Source organism: Poecilia reticulata, chromosome 18 (genome assembly GCF_904066995.2).
Source record: "Poecilia reticulata chromosome 18, P_reticulata-male-v2, whole genome shotgun sequence".
Classification (NCBI taxonomy): domain Eukaryota; kingdom Metazoa; phylum Chordata; class Actinopteri; order Cyprinodontiformes; family Poeciliidae; genus Poecilia; species Poecilia reticulata.
This window is the reverse complement of record NC_088847.1, coordinates 19,844,807-19,867,971: the sequence shown is the minus strand read 5'-3', so window position 1 is coordinate 19,867,971 and position 23,165 is coordinate 19,844,807. Positions and strand designations below refer to the sequence as shown.

Below are 23,165 nucleotides of genomic sequence, written 5' to 3'. Positions count from 1 at the left end.
AATGAATCTGCCACAGGTAACTTCCGGGAAAATGAAAGTAAAGAAGCACCTTTCAGAGTAAGTAGCAAGAATAATGTGGGGTGTGTCTTGTTCCATTTGCCTTTGTATGACAAAAGGTTTGGCATTTAGAAATGTATGTCCAAACAAGAAGTAGATCATATGAATGACGCATCTGATAATTTGCCTCCTACAAAATGTGAATGAAGTGCCTGTTAATTTGCTTCCTGTTAACCCTGTGGAAGAGCTGAAACAGTGGTACACTGGAACATAAGATAAATCAGACATGTCTGAGATATCATTATTTTTGTTCTTCATACAGCAGCAAATTTGCCATATAAAATCAATGGTGGATCTGAGGGAAGAGTTTCATCCTGTAAAATCTGGTCTGTGAATTTGTCTTAGTCGTTTTGTCCTTGGTAAAGACACTTGATCTGCCTTGAGTGTTACAATTGATACTCTCGAGCCAGTTGTATGGCAGCTTTGCTTCAGTAAGGTTACCAGGACAGCTACAATGTAGCTGACCACCATCAGTGTGTGAATGTGTGGATGAATGAATGAGTGAATGACTGGAAGTAGTAGTGTTGGGACCAGTGGCCATTTCTTGTGCTGTTTAGTTCCAAGTATTGTTGCATTTGGACTCAGTCTCAGTGACACATAGGAATGTGGACAGATGTGTCTAAAAACACTTAGCTAAGTCAAATCTTGTAGCCCATTTGAAAATTACTATGTGGTCAAATAAGGGTAATAAAATGAGGAAACTTATTCAAATAAAGAACACATGTTTCTCCCTGGTGTTCATTTAGACAAATATCAAAATCCTGAAACCAATGTGTCTTTAAGACATCGTATGGTGGATAATTTGTTAGTATGAATTGTTTAATGAATTGCCTTCCTCTGCACCGTTGAAAAGTATTACTTATCTACTGTTTAAAAAGCAAACTTATTTGTACAAGTTATTTTAGTTTAAATGTAGATTAAACTTAAAAAGAAAAAACATAGTTTCTCTGAAATTGAAACACAAGCAACACAACAGGCTACACAGGTTGCACAGTGGAGTGTACATAGTGACGGCTAACCTCACCCACATTCATTCACCCAAAACATCACACTGGGTGACGTTACTTCTAAAGTACAGTATATAAAAACCCTCAGTGTTGTTCCTCCCCACATGTTTTTCATTCACCACCATCTCCACATGTCTGGTAAGTTTAAATATTGTTAAGGGTCTACAATTAGAAAAATAATTGTAGACCCATCCATTCCTTATTTTCTTCTCCATAGTCGTCACGGCATCAGATACCAGAACCATGAAAGGTTTGTTCCTGATCTGCACCCTGATCAGTCTGGTCGGCTTCTCCAACTCCCTGTTTGACAAGGGACAGCTGGTGAGTTTATTAGCAACAGTGGTGGAAGGATTTTTAGAAATTTTGACAGTTAATCATTTACCGGTCTTTATGTATGTGAGAGAAACTAAATATCAATTTCATCCCGCTTTCAGGCAGAGTTGAAGGAAACCAATCAGCAACTGAAGGAAATGCTTGAGGAAGTGAAGGTGAGAAGAATTTTACAGTAAATTACATGCCAGCATTTTATTTTTAATATAACTAAACTGAGACAACTTCTTGTTCTCTCAGTATCGATGTAGTTTTGTTCAACCTTCATTTACAAATGGGGTCTTCAAATCCAAGCTTTTAAGGCCAGGGTTCTGCAGCTTTTAGATCTGTCTGTTTCAACACACCTGAGTCAAATAATGAAACCATTAGCAGGAAAACTTGGCTGCATACTAAGGAGGTGATTCAGTCATTTAATTCAGGTGTGTTGGACCAGGGAGTGATCTGTGTAAATGTTGCAGCACACCAGCCATTAAGTCGTGGCTTTGAGGACACCTGATTGATACCAATACTGATGACTTTTAGTGCACTTTGTTTTTCATGAAATCCAAATACAAGATTTACAACTTTAAACTTTGTATTTGGGATTTATTGTAGTTTTAACAAAAGTAATTATGAGCCTTTATCCCGAATCTCTGTTCAAATATGCAACCTTAAAAAAAGAAATTAGGTTTTATTAATTTTAGATGATTGAGATGAAATGCATGTAACTGAATTCATTATCAATAACAGCTTTGTGATCCTAATGCTGAGAAGAACCTCTGAGGTGTTTCCCATACAATAAATAATTGTCATCATTTCCTCCTTAGAATAACCACAGTTCAAATATTGACAAATCTTCAGAACTGATGACTGACATAAACAAAATAGATCCATTGCGAGAAATGACGAAGGAGGTTGCGGAGCAATTCCCTGACGAGGTTTTGGAACTGAAGGCACTGACGGAGAAGATAAAGGTTGTCTTTCTGAAGATGAAGTCTTCTCTCGATGAGAAGAATGATGATTTATTTGTGAAAATACAGGAACTTGAAAGTAAAATGAAGGAAACTGATGACCTAATCAATTTCTTTGAAGGGCAGAAAGATGAATTCTAACTTGTCCAGGCTACGTTGTGTGGGATCGACTGTTTCATTTCTATTTGTTCTATGGCTTTGAATGTGTTGCTTGATTTAGAAAGAAATTCAGTGGGTTACAAAGTTCCCATCATCTTGGGGTGGTATGCATTTTCAGTTAAACAGATTTAGTGATTAATAAAACTCATCCTGCAACTGTTTACAAATGCATACAATGTTGAACAGAGCAAATTATATTGATGATTCTTTACCTTGAATAAAATAATTCATTCTCCTGATTTTTTCTTTTTATTCTCCACATCTGAACACCTCATTAATTAAAACATCTTCCAGACATCTTTGATTTTACATTAAAGAAATAAATGTGCTATAAATAGCAATTAACTACTGCTCTTAATGATACTCAATAATGACACAAAGATTCAATACAGTATTAGCATCACCCTTAGTCTTTAACCACCTGTTAAGGGGTTAAAATTAAGAACACCTTTTTCCCATGGTGTTCAATTAAAAATATTCAAAATATTCAAGTTAACATACCTAAGATATCCCATGGTGGATCATTTGATAACAATTAGCTAATCATTATCAGTGCTTTACTCTGTACTAATAAAAAGTATTGCTTACTGTTTAGATTGTAACTTTATTATAAGGTCTGTCAATAGTAATTTTAATCTATTCATCTAAATTGAAACTTAAAAATATGGTTTATCTCTAAAAATGAAACAACAGAGAAACACTGTTACACAGTGGAGTGTACATGACAGTTAACCTCACCTACAACCATAAAACCAAACCATCACACTGGGTGAGGTCACTTCTGAAGTACAGTATATAAAAACCCTCAGTGTTGTTCCTCCCCACATGTTTTTCATTCACCACCATCTCCACATGTCTGGTAAGTTTAAATATTGTTAAGGGTCTACAATTAGAAAAATAATTGTAGACCCATCCATTCCTTATTTTCTTCTCCATAGTCGTCACGGCATCAGATACCAGAACCATGAAAGGTTTGTTCCTGATCTGCACCCTGATCAGTCTGGTCGGCTTCACAAACTGCCTGTTAGACAAGAGACAACTGGTGAGTTTATTAGCAACAGTGAAGGACAATTTTTTTTATTATTTTGACAATGGAAAATGTGAGGAAAACTAAATGTACATTTTATCCCACCTTCAGGCAGAGTTGAAGGAAAAGCATCATCAACTGAAGGAAAAGCTTGAGAAAACAAAGGTGAGCAGAATAAAGTTGCATTAAACAGTAGGACTCTGAAGAACTTGGCTGCATAGTAAGGAAGTGGGACACTTCCTTACTATGCACTTTTGGATGTTCAGTATCTGTAAGCTATAAAGATCAAAATGACAGGAAATAAAGACTTGAAATATACCACTATATGTATAATGTATCTATACGAGTTTCACTTTGACATAAATGGCAAATAACATCATTTTAAATTATATCACAGCATAGATTTAAAATTTCATATATTTATAAAAATATGGACAAACAAAAGAAAGATGACTTGTTTGCATATATGTTAATTCTGCAAATACATTCAAAGTTACAAAGTACTGAAAACAATTCTCACAACAGAGAACAGATGAGTATTGGTGACCATTAAACCAGTGTTTCCCAACCCTGGTCCTCCAGGCACACTGACCTGCATGTTTTAGATGTTCCCCTGCTTCAGCACACATGATTTCAATTGTTGGCTGATTAATAGGGTTTTGCTGAATTGCACTCATCTGAATGGGGTGTGTTGAAGCAGGGGATCATCGAAAACATGCAGGTCAGTGTGCCTGGAGGACCAGGGTTGGGAAACACTGCATTAAACCCTGTCACAATGCAGTTAATTGATTTCATTTGTACAATAAGACTTTAATCCATCCATCCATTTTCTCTACACCCTTGTCCCTTAGTGTGGTCGGAACGGAGGGCTGCTGGTGCCCATCTCCAGCTAATGTTCTGGGCGAGAGGCGGGGTCACCTGGACAAGGTCGCCAGTCTGTCGAAGACAATAAGACTTTACAATAAAAATAAATAAAAAAAACATTTGCTAACTGTCATGATTTGCTGGTTGAAATGGTGAGGATGACACGGAGAACCCAGGTTGGTGCAAAAATGATGATGGTTTAATGATGAAAAAACAAATTACAAAAATCCAGGCAGCACAGCTGAGCAGAAGGCTAAGAGCTCAGAACTGGTAGCAACTGGAAACAAATGCATAGACATGTGACCAAACAAACGACTAAACCAGTGGTTCTTAACCTGGGTTCGATTGAACCCCAGGGGTTCGGTGAGTCGGTCTCAGGGGTTCGGTGGAGCCTCTGCCACGGAGGTAAAGACACACTTGTGTAAAGTCGTGATGACGTCCCGCTTTGCCATCACTTGCTGCAGAGGATCACGTTACATTGCTTAGCCAATCAGTGCTGGGGAGGAGCCCTGATTGAAGGAGCTCCACTCTGAGCATGGATTTAAACTTGTGTCTTTTCAGCAAATCTAGCTTTCGGTGTAATTCTAAATCTGCATCTTTTCGGGGTTGGTACTGCCTCTAATGGTGTGGAGGTGGTAACACAACTAATATAATTACATTACTAAATTTGAATATCGCAAAGTCTTTATTATTTATTATTAATTTTTCATTCTCTAATTAAATAATCTAAACAAAACCTTAAAGTGATTCCAGTTTCTCTCGATGGCCAACCTGTTGAAACTGTGGCAAATTTTAAATACCTTGGGTCGTTCCTGGACAGTCAGTTCAACTTTGATGAAAACACTGACTATATTTTGAAAAACTGTTCTCAGAGACTCTATCTTTTAAGAAGACTTAGTGATCTTAATGACCCAGACTTAATGAGTCTAGTTGGGTTACCCCTATATCTTGAATTTGGGGGGGGGGACATTTTTTTTAATATATATAATATTTTATTTATCACTACAGAAGGGTTCAGTGAATGTGCATATCAAACTGGTGGGTTCGGTATCTCAAAAAAGGTTAAGAACCACAGGACTAAATAGACGAGAACCTGACCAGGAACAAGATACACAGCTGGTATCAATCAAGGGGTAATGGAATCCATTTAATTTGACAACTGTAGCTGATGCTATAACTACTGCTTTCCTCTTAAATAGATCCTCCATAGGTAACTTCTGGGAAAATGAAAGTAAAAGACACCTTTAAAGGTAAGTAGTGATAGCAAGAACAATGAGGGAGTTCAGTTTGCTTTTATTTGACTAAGCAAAGGGCATATTCAAATTTATGTGCAAACAAGATAAGTAGAAAACATGAATGATGTACCTGTTAATTTGCTTTCTGCTGACCTTGTGAAAGAGCAGAAACCGTAACACACTGTGGAGAATAAAGGAAAACAAATATTTCTGAGAAACCAGCAGTTTTGTTCCTCACATGGCAGCAATTGTTGCCATACAGGAGCAACGGGGTATCAGAGGGAAGAGGCTCATCTTGTAATCAGTGGGTTGCTGCTTCGAATCCCGTCTGTCAATCAGTCTTAGCCGTTGTGTGAAATAGAACCTCCAGCATCCAGGCCTCAGCTAGAGGAAGTTTGTAGTGTACACAACATGGCAAAGGAATCCATTTTATTTCACTGTAGCTGATGCTGTAGCTACTACTTCCCTGTGAAATAAATCTGCCATAGGTAATTTCTGGGAAAATGAAAGAAAAAGACACCTTTCAAAGTAAATAGTGATAGCAAGAACAATGAGGGAGTTTAATTTGCCTTTATTTGACTAAGTAAAGGGCATTTTCAAATTTCTATACAAACAAGCTAAGAAGTAGAAAATATAAATGAAGCATCTGTTAATTTGCTTCCTGCTAACATTGTAAATGATCATAAACAGTGGTACACTGTGGAACATAAGAGAAACCAAATATTTCTGAGATACCAATAGTTTTGTTTCTTCACACAGAACAGAAGAGGAGCTAATTTTTCCCCCTTGTAATATACTGTCATGACAAAGTTAGTTTTATTACATATTTGTTAGTTTAGTAGATATCCACTTTCATTTATCTCATCCTGTGATGGGTTGGGTAGTGGGTTGCTGCTTCCAATCCCATCAACATATGTGATGGAAAGAAACCATAATTGGAGGTGATATGTGTTTTAGTTAAAAATGTTTAGTTATTAACAAAACTTGAAAAAAGTATGTTTATTGGTAATGTGTGTCATTAGAGATTTTGGTTCAAACATCTAAAATGAAACTGAAAATATGTTTTCTCTGTAAATGATATACAACAGACCAGTCCTTTGTGAGTTAACCTCACCAAAACATCCCACTGGGGATTATATGCTGAAGTACAGCATATAAAAACCCTCTGTGTTGTTCCTCCCCAATCTGATTTTCATTCACCACCTTCTCCACGTTTCAGGTAAGTTCAAATAATGTTAAAAGTCTACAATTAGAATATATCTGTTCAACAACTATTTCTTGTTTTCTTCTCCATTACAGTCTCAGCATCAGATACCAGAACCATGAAAGGTTTGTTCCTGATCTGCACCCTGATCAGTCTGGTCGGCTTCACAAACTGCCTGTTAGACAAGAGACAGCTGGTGAGTTTATTAGCAACAGTGATCGAAGGATTTTTAGAAATGTTGACAGTTAATCAGTTACTTTTTCATGTATGTGAGAGAGACTGAACACCAAATGTATCCCATTTTTAGGCAGAGTTGAAAGAAACATATCAACAAATGAAGGAAGTGCTGGAGAAACTGATGGTGAGTACAATACTGTTACATTAAATTACATTCCAGCATTTTTTAATGAATTTTACTCTAATTCTTAACAGAGAGAACTGTTCTCTCAGTATACACTGATAAAAACATTCTCCCCTGTCTACTTAAATAATTAAGGCAACTATTTGCATAATGTATTTATGTTTATCAAGCAAGGCCATTGTTTGCATAAAGTACATATTTTGTTACATGAAAAATAAGTTCAAGTAAAGTGAAATTGATTTTGTCAAGTAAGCAAAACTGAACTTTATACATTATTCAACTTTTTTAATGTGTTAAATGAAATTTGGAAGCTTAGGTTAAGTTAATAAATTGTAGGTTTGTTCAACCTTCATCCATATCTGGGGTCTTCACATCCAGGCTGATGTTCTGAAACTTGTAGATGTGTCTTCAACATAACTAAGTCAAATAATGCAGTCATTTGCAAAACTCTGGAAAACCTGACTGCATACTAACGAGGTGATTCAGTCGTTGATTCGGGTGTGTTGGACCAGCGAGGGACACACACCACTGGTGGGCTGCTGTGGCCACATCGCAGCACACCAGCCCTCAAGACTTGGATATGAGGATTTGATGAGCCCTGATTGATTCTGATGACGCAGGTTTAGAAAGTGTGTGCTAAAACGTTTTAGAAATTTGTTTGATAAACGATAACAAACAATAAAATGAAAATTTTTTAGGACCTTTGACATTGAATCTAACGCCTTCAGGCTCTAACTTTTTCAAATTTGCAGCAAACTTAGGTTTTCCTTAAGTCCAAATACCTAATTTACAACTTTAAATTGTGGACTTGGGATTTATAGTAATTATATCAAAAGTAACCACAAACCTTAACTGTGCCTCTCTGTAGAATCTTAAAAAAAAATCATGTCTTGTTGATTTTGATTATCAAGATAAAATGTATTTAACTCAAGCCATTACTAATAACAGTATTATGATTCTAATGGTGACAAGAACCTCTGATATGTTCGCCATACAGTAAAAATGTTTTACCTTTTTCCCCTTAGTATGAGAGAAGTGCCATCAATGACAGATTTTCAGAACTGATGACTAACGTCATAAACATGATAGATCCATTGATGGCACTGGTCAAGCAATATGCCCCAGAATTTTATTGGGACTTTTTGCCAGTGGAAGCACTGATGAAGAAGATGAAGGACATCGTGGTAGAGATGAAGTCTACTATCGACAAGACGAATAATGACTTCGGTATAAAAATGGTGAAACTTCAACAGCGAATGAAGAAAAATGAGATTTTGTTCAATTTCCTGGAAGAGCAGCAAGCTGAATTATAACTTGTCCAGGCTATTTGTGTGAGTTTGGGTGTTTCATTTCTATACACTTTATGACTCTGAATGTGTTGCTTCATTTTAAATGTTGAAAGTTTTTTATTTTGAAAGCAATTCAGTGGGTTAAAGTTCCCATCATCTTGGGGTTACATGCATCAGTAGTTTAAACAGATTTAGTGATTAATAAAACTCATCCTGTAACTGATTGAAGTAATAATTAACTAATTCATTCTGATGATTTTTGTAATTTTTGTTGTTGTTCTCCACATTTTAACAGCACATTAAATAAAAAAATCTAAACAAATCCAGCCATTTAGAGTTCATCTGCTCCTTTCCTCAAAAATTATGACAGAAAGACAGTACAGTATTAGCATGACACCCAGTCTCTAAACAATAATCTTGAGAACATTTGGGACAGACAGACAGACAGACACAGATAGACAGACAGACATCATAATTTCCTTTGTTGATCCGATTTTCTAATTTTCTGGGACACTTGGATTTTCATTATCTGTAAGTTATGAAGAACAAAATGACAGGAAATAAAGATTTGAAATATACCGCTCTATGTGTAACGTATCTATATGAGTTTAATTTTCTGATATAAATGACAAATGGCATCATTTCAAATTAAATTAAAATTTCATATATTTGTAAAATTATGGACAAAAAAAAGAAAGATGACTTGTTTGCATAAATGTTAATTCTGCAAATATATTCAGTTTCTAAGAACAGAAAACAAGAGAACAGGTGAGTATTGGTGAGCATTAAACCCAGTCAGTCACCATGCATTTATCAATTGATATTTAATTGATTTTATTTGTACAATAAGACTTTACAATAAAAAAAAACAGTTTGGTAACTCTGTTCAATAAAAGACATATGACTTTAAAATGTCTCTCTGATGTACAAGGACGTTTTAGGATTTTGAAGCCTGAGTCCTCACATGGCCTTCCTGGTTGTTTCTCCTGGCTTCGCACTCAATTCAGTGCTTTAACAATCTGCTTAGCTGTTGTGTGAAATAGAACCCTCCAGCAATGAAATCTATTGAGGAACCAATGGATTCCATTGAGGAACCCATTGGTTCCCCAATGGTTTGATTGAGGAATCCATTGGTTCCTCAATGGAATCCATTTAATTTCACAACTGTAGTTGATGCAGTAACTACAGCTTTCCTGGATCTGTCATAGGTAACTTCTGGGAAAATGAAAGTAAAGAAGCACCTTTCATAGTAGCAATAGCAAGGGTTGTGTGTAGTTCCATTTGGCTTCATTTGACTAAGCAATGGGCATTTTCAAATTTCTATACAAACAAGATAAGAAGTAGAAAATATAAATGAAGCACCTGTTAATTTGCTTCCTGCTAACCTTGTAAATGATCATAAACAGTGGTACACTGTGGAACATAAGAGAAACCAAATATATCTGAGATACCAATAGTTTTGTTTCTTCACACAGAAGGGAAGAGGAGCTCAAACAGTGAATATATACCTAAACTCATAAAGCAGGTAAAAGGCTTCATGAAGGAAACTCTTTTTTTATTTGATTAAAGAATTTGAAACGGAAGAGGCAAGAACTCAAGAATATGAAGACAAGGTGAAACAACTGGAGAGGGTTATAGACAAACTGGCACAGTCAGAAGATACAATGTGAAATTTTTTTATCGGTCACACAACATTAGTGCATAAATAATTAACAATAATACTGTGACAAATGTTAAAGTTATCCAGAAACTGGAATTGTCATTCTTAGGCACGGAGCTATTGGGGGGGTCTGGGGGAGCGGCTGCCCCCGGTCCGGGTCTGGAGGTGCCAGGGAGGGAGGAATGGTTTCAAGATGCTCTAATGTCTGATTTTAGACGGAGAAAGTGCGCCCTCGCCTGTTCAGAAAGGTGTAAGTAAATGACTGTCCCAACCTGCCTGACCCCCCACCCCACCCCCGCCTTTAATCTACAGTTTCCTCACTCTACACGTGAGGGGCCCGGTCATAGGCCCCGCCCCCCGGCCCGACGCCAACTTGTTCCGCTAGTGGTCATTCTGTAATGTTTAAGTGTGTAGTCTTATTATCTTTACTGATGATGATACGATGAAAAAGAACAGTGTTCCACAGTGAGCACTTTTGCTTTTAGTTTTTATTTGTTCTAAATGTCTGGCTTTGATACCAATAAAATGTTAGAAACTGCAGTGTATTTTGGTGTACCTGTGGTCCTATAAAGCAGTGTTTCCCAGCCCTGGTCCTCAAGGCACACTGACCTGCATGTTTTACATGTTCCCCTGCTTCAACACACCCTATTCAGATGACTGCAATTCAGAAAAACCCTGTTAATCAGCCATTAAATGAAATCATGTGTGCTGAATCAGGACAATATCTAAAACATGCTGGTCAGTGTGCCTTGAGGACCAGGGTTGGGAAACACTGCTATAAAGTTACTTATAATCTTGTAAAGACTAGATTATTTTATGTGTTAAAATTTATAAAATTGCAAGTTGTTCTTTTCTTTTATGAGGAATTAAAAGTTGCTGGCCTTGCACCCAGAAAAAAAAAAACATTGCTTTTGTTTCTGCTCTTTCCAATTATTTCTTGTCATGTGTTCTTTAATAAGAAAATTAAGAACAAATGGAAAGTGGAATAAAAAATTAGGTTTTAATTATAGGATTTAGAGGAAATTCAAATAAATTATGCAAGGTTGTACATTGGAAACAGTTTTGTTTATTTTTGTTTCGTTTATCTTTGAATAAAGTGCTAATATTGAATAAAACTGAGAGCTCACCTTACAAGGCATGAGCCCATTCTGCTTCTTAAATTACATTGTTTTAATTTACAGTTATATACTACAAAAACTCAAACATAATGTGACAAAGTTAAAACTGCTTTTTCATGCCGACATTTCTCAAGACTTCAAAACTTCTGTCTCAGTTGAGTCTGTTCTAAATCTTTCAATGGTAAATAACTGATAAATATGACTAGGAGTACATTAGTTTGTGTGTGCTGTGTTGTTTGCTTTGTTTTTGTTTTTGTATTTTAGCTGTGGTTACAAAACTCAGCTGAAAAGACACATCTTTGCTGGTAACCATGTGACATGCAGTATATAGCATTGGTGATAGGTCATGTTGTCATTTCTTCAGTTTTCACTCAAACAATGATTTCTGCCATGTTTTCTTCTATTGATTACTTTTAATTATGATTATTTGATCAGTTTTGCAACTCCTCTGGATTACAGCTGTAATGTCTGTCACTGACAAAAATTCAGACTGATATGTATTTAACTTAGAACCACATATTTGTTTGCCCTGTAAACCTCTAGGAGGCGCCACAGGCACATCAGTACAAGGTTTCACTGACTTGAAAGCAGTTTCTTTCCTATAGCAATAGCCTAAATGAATGCAAACCCTTGTGACCCTTGTAGCTCAAGAATTTCTTATTTTAGCAAATTAAGTGGCACAGTTAGTAGCACTGGTGCCTTGCAGCAAGAAGGTCCTGGGTTTGATTCCCAGCCTGAGGTCTTTGTGCATGTAGGTAGGTAGGTAGGTAGGTAGGTAGGTAGGTAGGTAGGTAGGTAGGTAGGTAGGTAGGTAGGTAGGTAGGTAGGTAGGTAGGTAGGTAGGTAGGTAGGTAGGTAGGTAGGTAGGTAGGTACTGACCCATCAGGAAATACATATATATATATATATATATATATATATATATATATATATATATATATATATCAATCACATTCCTTGTGTGCCACTTTGAAATGAAGAAAACATGTTATTGTGTACGACACGGATGTTGTTGCACCTAAGTAACTAAGCAACAGATTTTGAGGTTTTGTTGTCTTGAGCCTCACCTCAAATGTACAGCTTGCAACTTCCTCCTTTACTTTGCCATGTCCTACTTTTGCTGAAGTCACACTAGGTAGACCCATTTCACAGGAAGGTAGCTGCAGTTTTTTTAAGACATAACACTGCAGAACATCACTGTACCCCCCTAAAAGAGGTACAGCGTACATGTTGGGAGTGTAAATATTTAATCATCACATGTTTTCTGAATTCATGAAGTCTGTACCACTTTACAATATGGATATTTTTATGAATGGCTAGTTTATAAACAAGTTGTTAAACAAGCTGTAAATTGTAAAATTATCTATCTATCTATCTATCTATCTATCTATCTATCTATCTATCTATCTATCTATCTATCTATCTATCTATCTATCTATCTATCTGTCTGTCTGTCTGTCTGTCTGTCTGTCTGTCTGTCTGTCTGTCTGTCTGTCTGTCTGTCTGTCTGTCTGTCTGTCTGTCTGTCTGTCTGTCTGTCTGTCTGTCTGTCTGTCTGTCTGTCTGTCTGTCTGTCTATAATTAAATAAAAAAAAGTAGAATTAAAGCAAAGTTTGCAGGACACAATAACAACACACACACAACCAGATTCATTTTATTACCGTCTGACTCTACTGTTGGGTCTTGATGTCACCTGTGTAATTAATTTTAAGGTAAATTTATTTATTGTTACTATTAAACTAAAATCTCCAGCATGGGGAAGTGGGATGAGCTCGACTTTTCTCAACAACCTTTAAGGGGTAAGCTTGCTATAACTGTGCATACGTGGGTTCTCCATGGGTACTCCAGCTTCCTCCCACTGTCCAAAAACATGAAAGTCAGATGAACTGGTCTCTCTGAATTCTCTGTGTTGCCCTGTGACAGACTGGTGACCTGTCCAGGGTGTACCCCGCCTCTCTCCTGAAACGTTTGAACCTATCCACCATAGATTCATCCATCCAGAAAGTAAAGAAGCACCTTTAGCAAGAATACTGAGAGGTGTGTGGTTCCATTTACCTTCATTTGACTAAGCAATGGGCATTTTCAAATTTCTATGCAAACAACATAAGTAGAAAATGTGAATGAAGAGCCTTTTAATTTAATTTAATTTCTGCTAACCTTGTGAAAGATCATTGTTTATAAAGTAAGGTTATTTGTAATGTGTGTCATTAGGGATTTTAGTTTAAACCTCTAAACTGAGTCGTAAAAGTATGGTTTCTTTGTAAATGAAAAACAACAGACAGGGCTTTGTTACACAGGGGAGTTAACCTCACCCACATTCAAAAACCTCACATTGGGGGAGGTCACTTCTTTGGTACGGTATATAAAAACCCTCAGTGTTGTTCCTCCCCACATTGTGTTTTATTCACCACCTTCTCCCTCCTCATTTCTGGTAAGTTCAAATACTGTTAAGGGTCTACAATTAGAATAGATCTGTTCAACAACTATTTCTTGTTTTCTTCTCCATTACAGTCTCAGCATCAGATACAAGAACCATGAAAGGTTTGTTCCTGATCTGCACCCTGATCTGTCTGATCGGCTTCACAAACTGCCTGTCAGACAAGAGACAGCTGGTGAGTTTAGTGGCAACAGTGAAGGACAATTTTTTTTAAATTTTGACAATGCAAAATGTGAGTAAAATTAAAGATAAACTAAATGTTAATTTTATCCCACTTTCAGGCAGAGTTGAAGGAAAGCAATCGGCAACTGAAGGAAAAGCTTGAGAAAACAAAGGTGAGCAGAATAATGTTGCTTTAAATAACATGCCAGCATTTCAATCTAACTCTAAATTGAGAGAAATATCTGTAAATAGCACATGCTTCTATATATACAACCCACATCAAATTCTGGGCTGATGTCCTCCAACTTTTAGATGTGTCTTTGCTTCAACACACTAGAGTCAAATACAGAAATCATTAGTAGGACTCTGAAGAACTTGGCTGCATAGTAAGGAAGTGATTCAGTCATTTGATTCAGGTGTGTTCCAGCAGGTCGGCCCTCAATGCTTGAATTTGAAGAGCCCTGATCAATCAGTGACATATTTGTATAAAGTGTGTGCTGAACCCTTATTAAAACCTTTAGAAATTAGCTTGGTAAATAAATTAAAAACAATAAAACAAAACGTATTGATATATGATGTTGAATCTAACTTCTTCAAATGTGCAGTGACCTTTGCTTTTCTTGAAGTCCAAATACAAGATTTACATCTCCAGATGTTGCATTTGGGATTTATTGTAATTAAATCTCTGCTTAAAAGTAGAATCTTAAATAAAGATGGAATGCATGCAACTGAATCCGTTTTTAATGTTGAGAAGAAACTCTGAAGTGTTCGCTGTACAATAATAAAGTTTTATCTTTTCTCCTTAGAATGAAAGACGTTTAAAAATTGACAGCTCTTCAGAGCTGTTGAATGACTACATAAACTTAATTGATCCATGGACGGATCATATGAGGAGAAATGCGGAAGATTTTGATGAGGATTTAGAGTTACTGATGAAGACGATGAAAGATTCCTGGATAAACATGAAGTCTGTCATCGACCAGCAGAATTACGACTTGGGTAAAAAAATTGAGACAACTGAAAGGGAATTGAAGGAATCGGAGATTATAATCAATTGCCTTGAAGAGCAGAAAGATGAATTATAACTTGTCCAGGCTACGTTGTGTGAGATCTGGTGTTTCATTTCTATACACTGTATGGCTCTGAATGTGTTGCTTCATTTGAAATGTTGAAAGTTTTTAATTTGGAAAGAAATTCAGGGGGTTACATTTCCCATCATCTTGGTGTTACATGCATCTTTAGTTAAACAGATTTAGTGAAACTCATCCTGTTTGAAAGCATAAAATGTTTTACCTTGAATAAAATAATTCATTCTAATGATTTTTGTGATATTTTTGTTGTTGTTGTTCTCCACATCTGAACAATACATAAAAATAAAAAAAATTCCAGCCAATTTGAGTTCACATCATAAAACTGCTCCTTTACTCAATAATGATAATCACACAGATTCAGTACAGCATTAGCATCACCCCCTAGTCTTTAAACAGTAATCCTGAGAACATTTGGAAATGATCAAAACCTATCTATCATTTCAAAGTGCCACTTTGAAATGAAGAAAACATGTTATTGTGTACGACACGGATGTTGTTGCACCTAAGTAACTAAGCAACAGATTTTGAGGTTTTGTTGTCTTGAGCCTCACCACAAATTTACAGCTTATCTTAACAACTTCCTCCTTTACTTTCATTTTTGCTGAAGTCACACTAGGTAGACCCATTTCACAGGAAGGCAACTGCAGTTTTTTAAGACATAACACTGCAGAACATCACTGTACCCCCCTAAAAGAGGTACAATGTACATGTTGGGAGTGTAAATATTTAATCATCACATGTTTTCTGAATTCATAAAGTCTGTACCACTTTACAATATGGATATTTTTATGAATGGCTAGTTTATAAACAAGTTGCTAATTAAGCTGTAAATTGTTGTAAAATATTGTATTAGTATTTCAAATTATCTATCTATCTATCATTTCTGTTCAAGATGTGTCTATTGGTTATTCACTGCATATCCTGCAGGGGTGGGTGTCAATATTTTCCTATGATCAGCCAATGTTCTAGCTGATGTTTTTCTTCTCTATTCATAGGTGTTAAAAACTGACATTTAACTGAGACATGTAAGTCTAAGCAGCATCTTGGGGTGCTATGGTGGCGCAGGGGCAAAGCCCAACCCATATGGTCGCAGGTTCAATTCCCAGCCTGGAGACATTTGCTGCATGTCCTCCCCCTCTCTCATAACCCTCTTTCCTGTCAAACTACTTTCAAATGAAGGTCACTAGAGCCAACAAAACCTAAAAAAAAAAAAGTCTAAGCAGCAGCCTTGAGGCAAGGCAGGCGGCTGAGCCTTTTCCTGCTAAATCAGTTTCATATACAGACACTTCTGCTTGTTAGTTTCTGCTGACAATTCGCTCATCAGACAATTTGTTCTTTGCACACATGGCTGCTGTTGTATCAGTATGTATCAGGCTTCAAATAAAAGTATTAACACCTTGATTTTGTTGTTTCTTTAATGTGTCACTAAACGTAATGCTATTTGAATATAAGTATATGTATGAGCTTCACTAAGCTTAAGAAACTATGTGCACCTTTAAGGGGTAAGCTTGCTATAACTTTGTGCAAAAGTTGATCCCAGGTCTTTAAGAGTCTCAGGGTAGCTTCCTGTGTTAAAACTAAGCAAAATTAACATATTAAAAAGTATTCACACTCTCATAAAAGCTTTGGCACCCTGGTCAGTTTTTATGCTTATGAGGTCAGGAACACTCCCTGATGTTCCTGACCTCATAAGCATCAAAATCAGAGATGATTTTAATTCAACAATTGCTAAGTATCTAGTTCCATTTCTAAATAGTGAGTACTCTACAGTTTCTGATCAAATAAGCTAAAGAGTGACTGATCTAATTCCTTTTCTGGGTTAAATAGGGAGTACTCCACCTAAAACAAAGAGGAAAGGGCACATTAGGGCAGATGGCAACATTCAGACAAAACAAAGGGCAAAACAAAGACATGAGTGAAATCAAAGGGCCATGAAACCAGGTGGCTGAGGTTCCTGCAGAGTCTGAAAAGGGTTTGTTATCAAGGAATGTCCTTGGGAACGCTCAGCTCCACAGCTCCATGGATAACAGGAGAGGGTGAGGTGGGAAGGAGCTTTATGTTTACATATCTTCAAGGAGTTTGGAATTAAGCAGCCCTTCCAAGGCCACATGGGGAAAGCCAATTCAGATACAGAATGTCTTAGGTTGGGTAGATTATACATTTCAATCTTCCCTAAAGTCTCTCCGATACATCTCAGTTCCCAATCATCCAAATTAGTTTGGTTATTCCACTGAACCGAAACTAGCAACTTCTCCAAGATTGATTTCAACTCGTTAGTGAGTTTTAGAATCTTCATCTCTGTCCACATCAACAGTCTGAGTGTTCGCTAGTTTGGCCAAGTCTGTCACAAATTTGTCAATAATCCAGAAATCCACAAGCTGCAAACAGTGGAAATCCTGTTATCATGAATAAATCCAGGGTGAATCCCGCCAGGTTTGTCCCCGCAGGACAAGAGGGCTCTCCTGTGTCCAGACTTCTCATCGAGAAAATTTGATCAATTGCATTGAGAAATCGGTTGACCAGATCCATCATTTGTAGATTCGGATGACGTGCAAAGAAAGGCTCCAAAAATATAGAAAAAGACTGGACAAAAACACAACAAGCAGGGCAGGCGAGGGCAGGGAGGGAGCAGAGGAAAGAAGCGTCCGCCTTCATCGACAGCAAGAGAGCAAAATGAATACCTTAAACTCTATCTAACTTTGTTTTTGTGTGAGACATTGGTGCAGAACAAACATTCCCATCCAGCCCCCACAAGACAAAAAATATTATAAATCAAAGCATATCCAGATATGTCAATTATGTCAGAAAAGTTGAGGATTTTAAATATCCATTGATCTTTGCAGCACTCAGTAGTTATTCAGGTTTACTGGATAGTTAAAGGAGTGAAATTTGAAATGAGATGAGAAGAAAATAGAAAGCACAGAATACATGTATTACCCTTTGAGTCAATATATCTGTAAATTAACATTGTACACTTGGTGTAGTAATAATTTGTTATAACTGTTAGCTGCATTAGTATTGGGGGAAAACAATGCTAATGTAATCCTGAGAACATCAGTAGATTCCATTAAAATAAATGAATGTGTAAAATTGGATTTTTTTCTATTTCATTGTAAATAAAACATGGTAGTAAAGTGATTGTTACCCAGTGGAGTCCAGATAGTGGTGGTGATGTCACCACACCTCTTCCCAGCTACACGCCCTTTCTAAGCCCTGTGGGAGGTTCCTATTGGCCAGATATGAATAATGTGTCGTTCCTGTTGCACTTCCACTTTTGCTTTGCTCAACTTTACACGTTGCACTTCTCCGGTAAGTTTGCATTACTTTCAATTTGAAGCTTTTAGCTGTTTAACAAACGTCCCTCTCACATCATGCCTCCAGAACAGTCATGGCAGCAGAATCCACTGTCATAAATTATGGACCTGCTAGAACCAGGAACCCAAAAGGCCTGCTCCTGGTTTTCATTCTGCTCGGTCTGTTCAGCTTTTCGTGTTCCCAGCTCAGCAAAGATCATATGGTGAATTTGTTGTTCATATTGATGAAACTGTCTTTAAGTGAATCACATATTTTAACAACCACGTGAGTGAAACTAAACGTATATTTCCCAAACCTGCAGAAACGGCTAAAGGAATTGCTGGAGAGAAACAAGGGAGCATTTGAGAAAATGAAGGTAAACATATTTGTTTTAACTTGGCTTTGAATCTCATAATTGTGACTTTCAAAGTCATAATTATGAGATTCAAAGTGTATAATCTGTATGCTAAGATGTGAGGGTTGTTTTTTGTTGTTGTTGTTGTTTGTTTCACACCTACCACTTGGTGGCAGTATTACTCCCTTAAGCTATTTGCTAACCGCCATTAAACAGAAGAAGACAAACTGCTCACAGTCTCCAGAAGGGCCCAAGCAACAAATCCAACCATTCCTCCCTGACAGTCTTTGACAGTTCAGTTCCTGGTCTGACTTATTTTAGATCCCGTTATATTTGGTTCTCGTCACTCTGACTGTTATATGACTTAGTTCATCAGAATACCTGCTGCAATTTGTGCCATGTCCTAAAATCAGTTTTATTTTTTCCCACCAGGCTTATCAAGAGAAAAGAAATGGTCTCTCTTCTCAGTCCCAAGATTACTTCAAATTAATGGATTTCATGGCAGAAGAGATAAAGAAACATAAGGAAGAACTTCCTGATTACTATCCGTCGGTGGAGCGATTCGTGAAGAATGTGAAGGATATTGTTGAGGAAGAAAAGGCTCACGAAGAGGAGGAAAATCAGGAGTTTGATGGAAAACTAGAGAAGATGAAAAACAACATCAGGAAAGTAGAGATGTTAATAAACCAGATGGAGGAGCGGCAGGCTGAATTATAACTCCTCCAAGCTGCTGATCTGATTGTTTCCACACTCGTCTCTTTCAGCTTTGACCTTCATCACTAGGAAATTCTCTTTGAAATATAATAAAGATATAACTAAAAAATTGTCATTAAAAAATTGCCAAGTAGTTTGATTTTAAATATGTTTGTAATGACTGTTCACAGTGGTGCCTGTCACCATTTTAGATAATAAAATATTCACTGAGGAATTAATAAAGAGTACATAACAACTCGCTTGTTCATGGTAAGACTCAAAACATCTTATTTTTTGCTATATGTTTCGCTGTCAATTTGACAATTATTAACCAATGGAAAGGCTTGGATTGCAGACAGACTCTGACACCACAGAGCAACATCTGCGTTGCTCCAGAGGAGGCCGCAGTTTTACTCTGTTATACCATCAAACAAAGGGAAAAAACTTTGATTTATTTGGTTGATAACCTGCTATGCAGAGGAGCTGAGACATATTCAGGCCCCTTCAGCCTCAGCTGTGATGTAATGCAAACTGGAAGCCTTGGATTACAGACGACAACAAAACATCTTCTGAAAACAATCATTCCCAAACAAGGCAACCTCCTCTCTCCAACTATGCATTAAGATCCGGTCCGTTCGTTCTCAGTGGATGAACTGGTGACCAAATTGTGGAGATTATCAAAGTCTTCTAGCCACTGAGGTAGTCGACCGTGTTCAAAACCAAACGTAGTCTGTGTTGGTCCGTATTTTAATTTCTTGAGTCAAACAGATGAAGGACTGCAGAACCAGATGGGCCCGTATGGTCAGAGCCCCAACTATCTTTGAGTATTTTGTGTTGACAAAATAAAAAATAAAATAACAGAAGAGGGAAGAACAACATAGAATATGAAGTAATATGAACCAAAGCCACATTCTGTTAGTAAATGTCTTACTTTATCTAAACAACCTGTAAAAAGTAGCACATGCATCACTTAAGGAATCTATTTGACACGAGTCAATATCTCTGCAATCTCTAGTTCATAACTAATTTTCTAATCAGCTGTCACCCGCAAAGACAGAAAAAAATGTGACTAATTTTGGACAATTACAGTTACAAATGATAAACAAACTACCAGCCATGAATGACAAGTTCAACTTGTCCCAAATAAACCAGTGTTAGACTGCAGAGACTCCATTTCCTGAGCTGATTGAAGCAAAAATATTCACAACAGGTTTTGGTGAACATCCATATTTCAGCCACTGAGAATCTCATAACTTATTTCATCGTAACATCGCAGTAATTTTGCTCTGCAGCAAACGGAAAGTCTCTTCAACATATATTCAGTTCAGGTGCCCAAAAACAGGAAGAGCTGTTCACAACCTCCTGCACTAAGAAACACACATCGATCCTCAGAGGCATGTTGTACCCACAAGCTTCTCCACTAGTGGCTGGCAGACACTAGAGGGCGCTGTAAACCAGCCCAACCAAGTTCAACAACAGCACCGTCTCGCTCATGAAACCACAGACTCTTCTGTATTTTCTCACACTGGTTTTCCTCTTGAGTTATCCATATCCTAAATGAAATAAAGGTTGTTTAGATATAGTAAGACATTTCTTCTGATTTATTTTATATCTTACTTTCCTTTCAGGGATTTGAGGCTCCCAAACAACCTGCTTAATTTGAAGTTACCATGTACAATAACAATAAAATATCTTAAGCTATCTTCTTTACACATTTCCATTAAATTACAAAGTCAAATCTTTAGAAATTGTTACAATTTGAGAAACCTCTTATGTCTGTCACACCTGCTTTTACTTATACATTTACTTATTGACTGAGAATAACCTGTTTTGCCTGTTTTGCCTCTTGGCGACATTGGAGGTTTTTAATGTCTTTGTTCTCAAATTCCTTATCTGACTGAAGTCAGATAAGGAATTGAGCTGCTGGTCTGTCCAGGGGCCACACCTAAAAGCAGGCGTGGCGCAGGGGAGGTTACAAAGACAGAGGAAAAGCTGCTGTGATTCCTGTCTTATCCTGGCACTACTGGTTCTGTAGTAGCCCTGCAGAATGAAATCAGCAGTTTCTCCTGTAAGTTGATATTTTGAAGATCCAGCTAAGACTGCCTTTAAAATGCATTTTAAAATGCCAAAATGGTAATTACACTCAAAGAATTCTTCTGTGACAAAATCATTCACATTAAGCACATTAACAATAACTTAAAATAATTAAATAAACTTAAATGTTTAATTAAAACAATTGAAAAATAATAAAAATAGAGCACAATTATGAAGTAGCAGTGAAAAATACTATTTTGAAGATGTAGATGAAGTAAAGATATTCCTGTTTATTTAGGATCTACCAGTGGTACTTTTTTCCACCAACAAAGGGGAAAAAACTAATTTAATTTTCCTGTGGGATCATTTACGTTTTTTAAGTGTTAATGGAATTTGAATTGAATCGTCACTCTAAATATTTTTGCTCAACTTTTGTTTTGAGATTAAACAATAAAAAGAATAATTCCAAGAAGTTTGTCTAATTTTTAACATTTTTAAAGTAAGTTCACATGTTTTTGCGAATTGTAGATCTTCCAATAGGGGCAGATCTATTGGATCGTGTATCTTGGCCCAAGTCATTTCTGCCAAAAGTGATTTATTTTTTTTTTTTTCCTTTTGTTGTTGACAAAAAATTATAATAATGACTTAGGCCATTATTTTAGAAAGTTGATGATTTATTTTTTCTCTTTATGTTTGTTTGGGTATTACAAAAAACATTCATTTTTGAGCTTTAAATCATGCTTTAATGTTATTCCTTCATCAAAAAAAAATACCTGGAGTGTTGCTTTGATTCTTTCATGCATGTTCAATTTCATTTTCTGTTTGACTTAAACCATTATTTTATCCAAATGTTGTCCTCTCTTCACTTTTTAGTGTTGTAGTACTTTGACGTAAACCTTGTGAATAAGAAATTGCTCTTAATGATGAAATAAAAGTTAAACTAACTGACATTACATTTGGAAATTAAAACTTGCAAGCGTTGGCAAACCTTCTACAACTCTGAAATAAAGGGTTTGAAAAACGACCTGTTTGGTCTTTAACACAAGGACAGTGGAGACAAAAAAGATGAGTGGGATGATAGTGATTTATTTAATACTGCTGATCATCGCAATTGCCTGACAAAAATTTCCCAATAACAATTTTTAAAAATGAAATTCCACATTCCTAAAAAATTATATATTTTGTATTAATAAAACAACAGAAAACAACATTTTTACAAATGATTTTATATAGATTATCATGATCTAATTACATGTTATATTTATGACTTTAATTATTACACAGTTGATCACAAGCAGAATCATTAGCCAGAAACAAAATCAAATCAGAATCAAAATGTCCTATTCATAACCCATTTATTTCATCCTTCACCTTTATCTTTACTGATTATTAGCTTTATCAAAAACAAAGAAAGAGACAAGCAAAAGAAATGTTACATATCACAAGTTCAGAGACAGCAGTCACCAACTACAGCTCATCATGGCCCTCTTCTAGTCAGGCACGTGCAGAGGGGGAGTCTGGGGGGGCTTAAGCACCTGCCCTTTTTGCTCCTTGCCCCCAAGTGCCCTTTAGGTCAATTTTTATTTTATTTTTTATTTTTTTGTATTATTATTTTCTAAGCTCTCTTCTGACACATAACATGTACTAAAATTATTTGTATTATTTTTTGTACAACATAATAAGCCCTCTGGTCACCTTGTTACCTTTGACCTTTTGCCCGTGACGCATGAGGCAGTTGCCTCGCGCAGTGAGATAAGGCGGCTAACTGGAGCTCAACGTAGCGAACGTTCCAGATTACAGAATAGTTTTTGGTGAATTAAAAAAAACGTTTTTGGTGA

The 23,165-nt window shown here is 36.6% G+C and overlaps 2 protein-coding genes and 2 long non-coding RNA genes across 9 annotated transcripts; all 4 read left to right on the top strand.

Moving 5' to 3' along the window:
* Positions 1 to 1,288: 1,288 nt before the first annotated feature.
* Positions 1,289 to 2,742, top strand: LOC145548535 (uncharacterized). Its single transcript, XM_081599061.1, has 3 exons — positions 1,289 to 1,385; positions 1,499 to 1,552; positions 2,201 to 2,742. Exons 1-3 carry the CDS (start codon positions 1,308 to 1,310, stop codon positions 2,483 to 2,485), a joined length of 417 nt encoding a protein of 138 aa, XP_081455187.1. The 5' UTR covers positions 1,289 to 1,307; the 3' UTR covers positions 2,486 to 2,742.
* Positions 2,743 to 5,528: 2,786 nt separating this feature from the next.
* On the top strand, positions 5,529 to 15,180 carry LOC145548938 (uncharacterized). Of its 3 annotated transcripts, none has more exons than XR_014084884.1 (4): positions 5,529 to 5,644; positions 13,773 to 13,873; positions 13,980 to 14,033; positions 14,667 to 15,180. It is a non-coding gene; the product is annotated as an uncharacterized LOC145548938 (long non-coding RNA). The 3 variants fall into 3 exon arrangements; XR_014084885.1 differs by lacking the exon at positions 5,529 to 5,644 and adding an exon at positions 6,718 to 6,848; XR_014084883.1 differs by lacking the exon at positions 5,529 to 5,644 and adding an exon at positions 13,575 to 13,692.
* LOC145548939 (uncharacterized) lies at positions 6,898 to 8,799 on the top strand. The gene is made up of 3 exons (XR_014084886.1): positions 6,898 to 7,029; positions 7,141 to 7,194; positions 8,220 to 8,799. It is a non-coding gene; the product is annotated as an uncharacterized LOC145548939 (long non-coding RNA).
* Positions 15,181 to 18,157: 2,977 nt separating the features above from the next.
* On the top strand, positions 18,158 to 19,556 carry LOC145548701 (uncharacterized). 4 transcript variants are annotated; one of them, XM_081599620.1, is made up of 4 exons: positions 18,158 to 18,260; positions 18,333 to 18,424; positions 18,568 to 18,621; positions 19,033 to 19,556. In XM_081599620.1, exons 2-4 carry the CDS (start codon positions 18,368 to 18,370, stop codon positions 19,315 to 19,317), a joined length of 396 nt encoding a protein of 131 aa, XP_081455746.1. In that variant the 5' UTR covers positions 18,158 to 18,260; positions 18,333 to 18,367; the 3' UTR covers positions 19,318 to 19,556. The 4 variants fall into 4 exon arrangements, with proteins under 4 accessions (XP_081455746.1, XP_081455744.1, XP_081455747.1 ...); XM_081599618.1 differs by having other exon boundaries at positions 18,333 to 18,468; XM_081599621.1 differs by having other exon boundaries at positions 18,201 to 18,260; positions 18,338 to 18,424.
* The last annotated feature ends 3,609 nt before the right edge of the window (positions 19,557 to 23,165 follow it).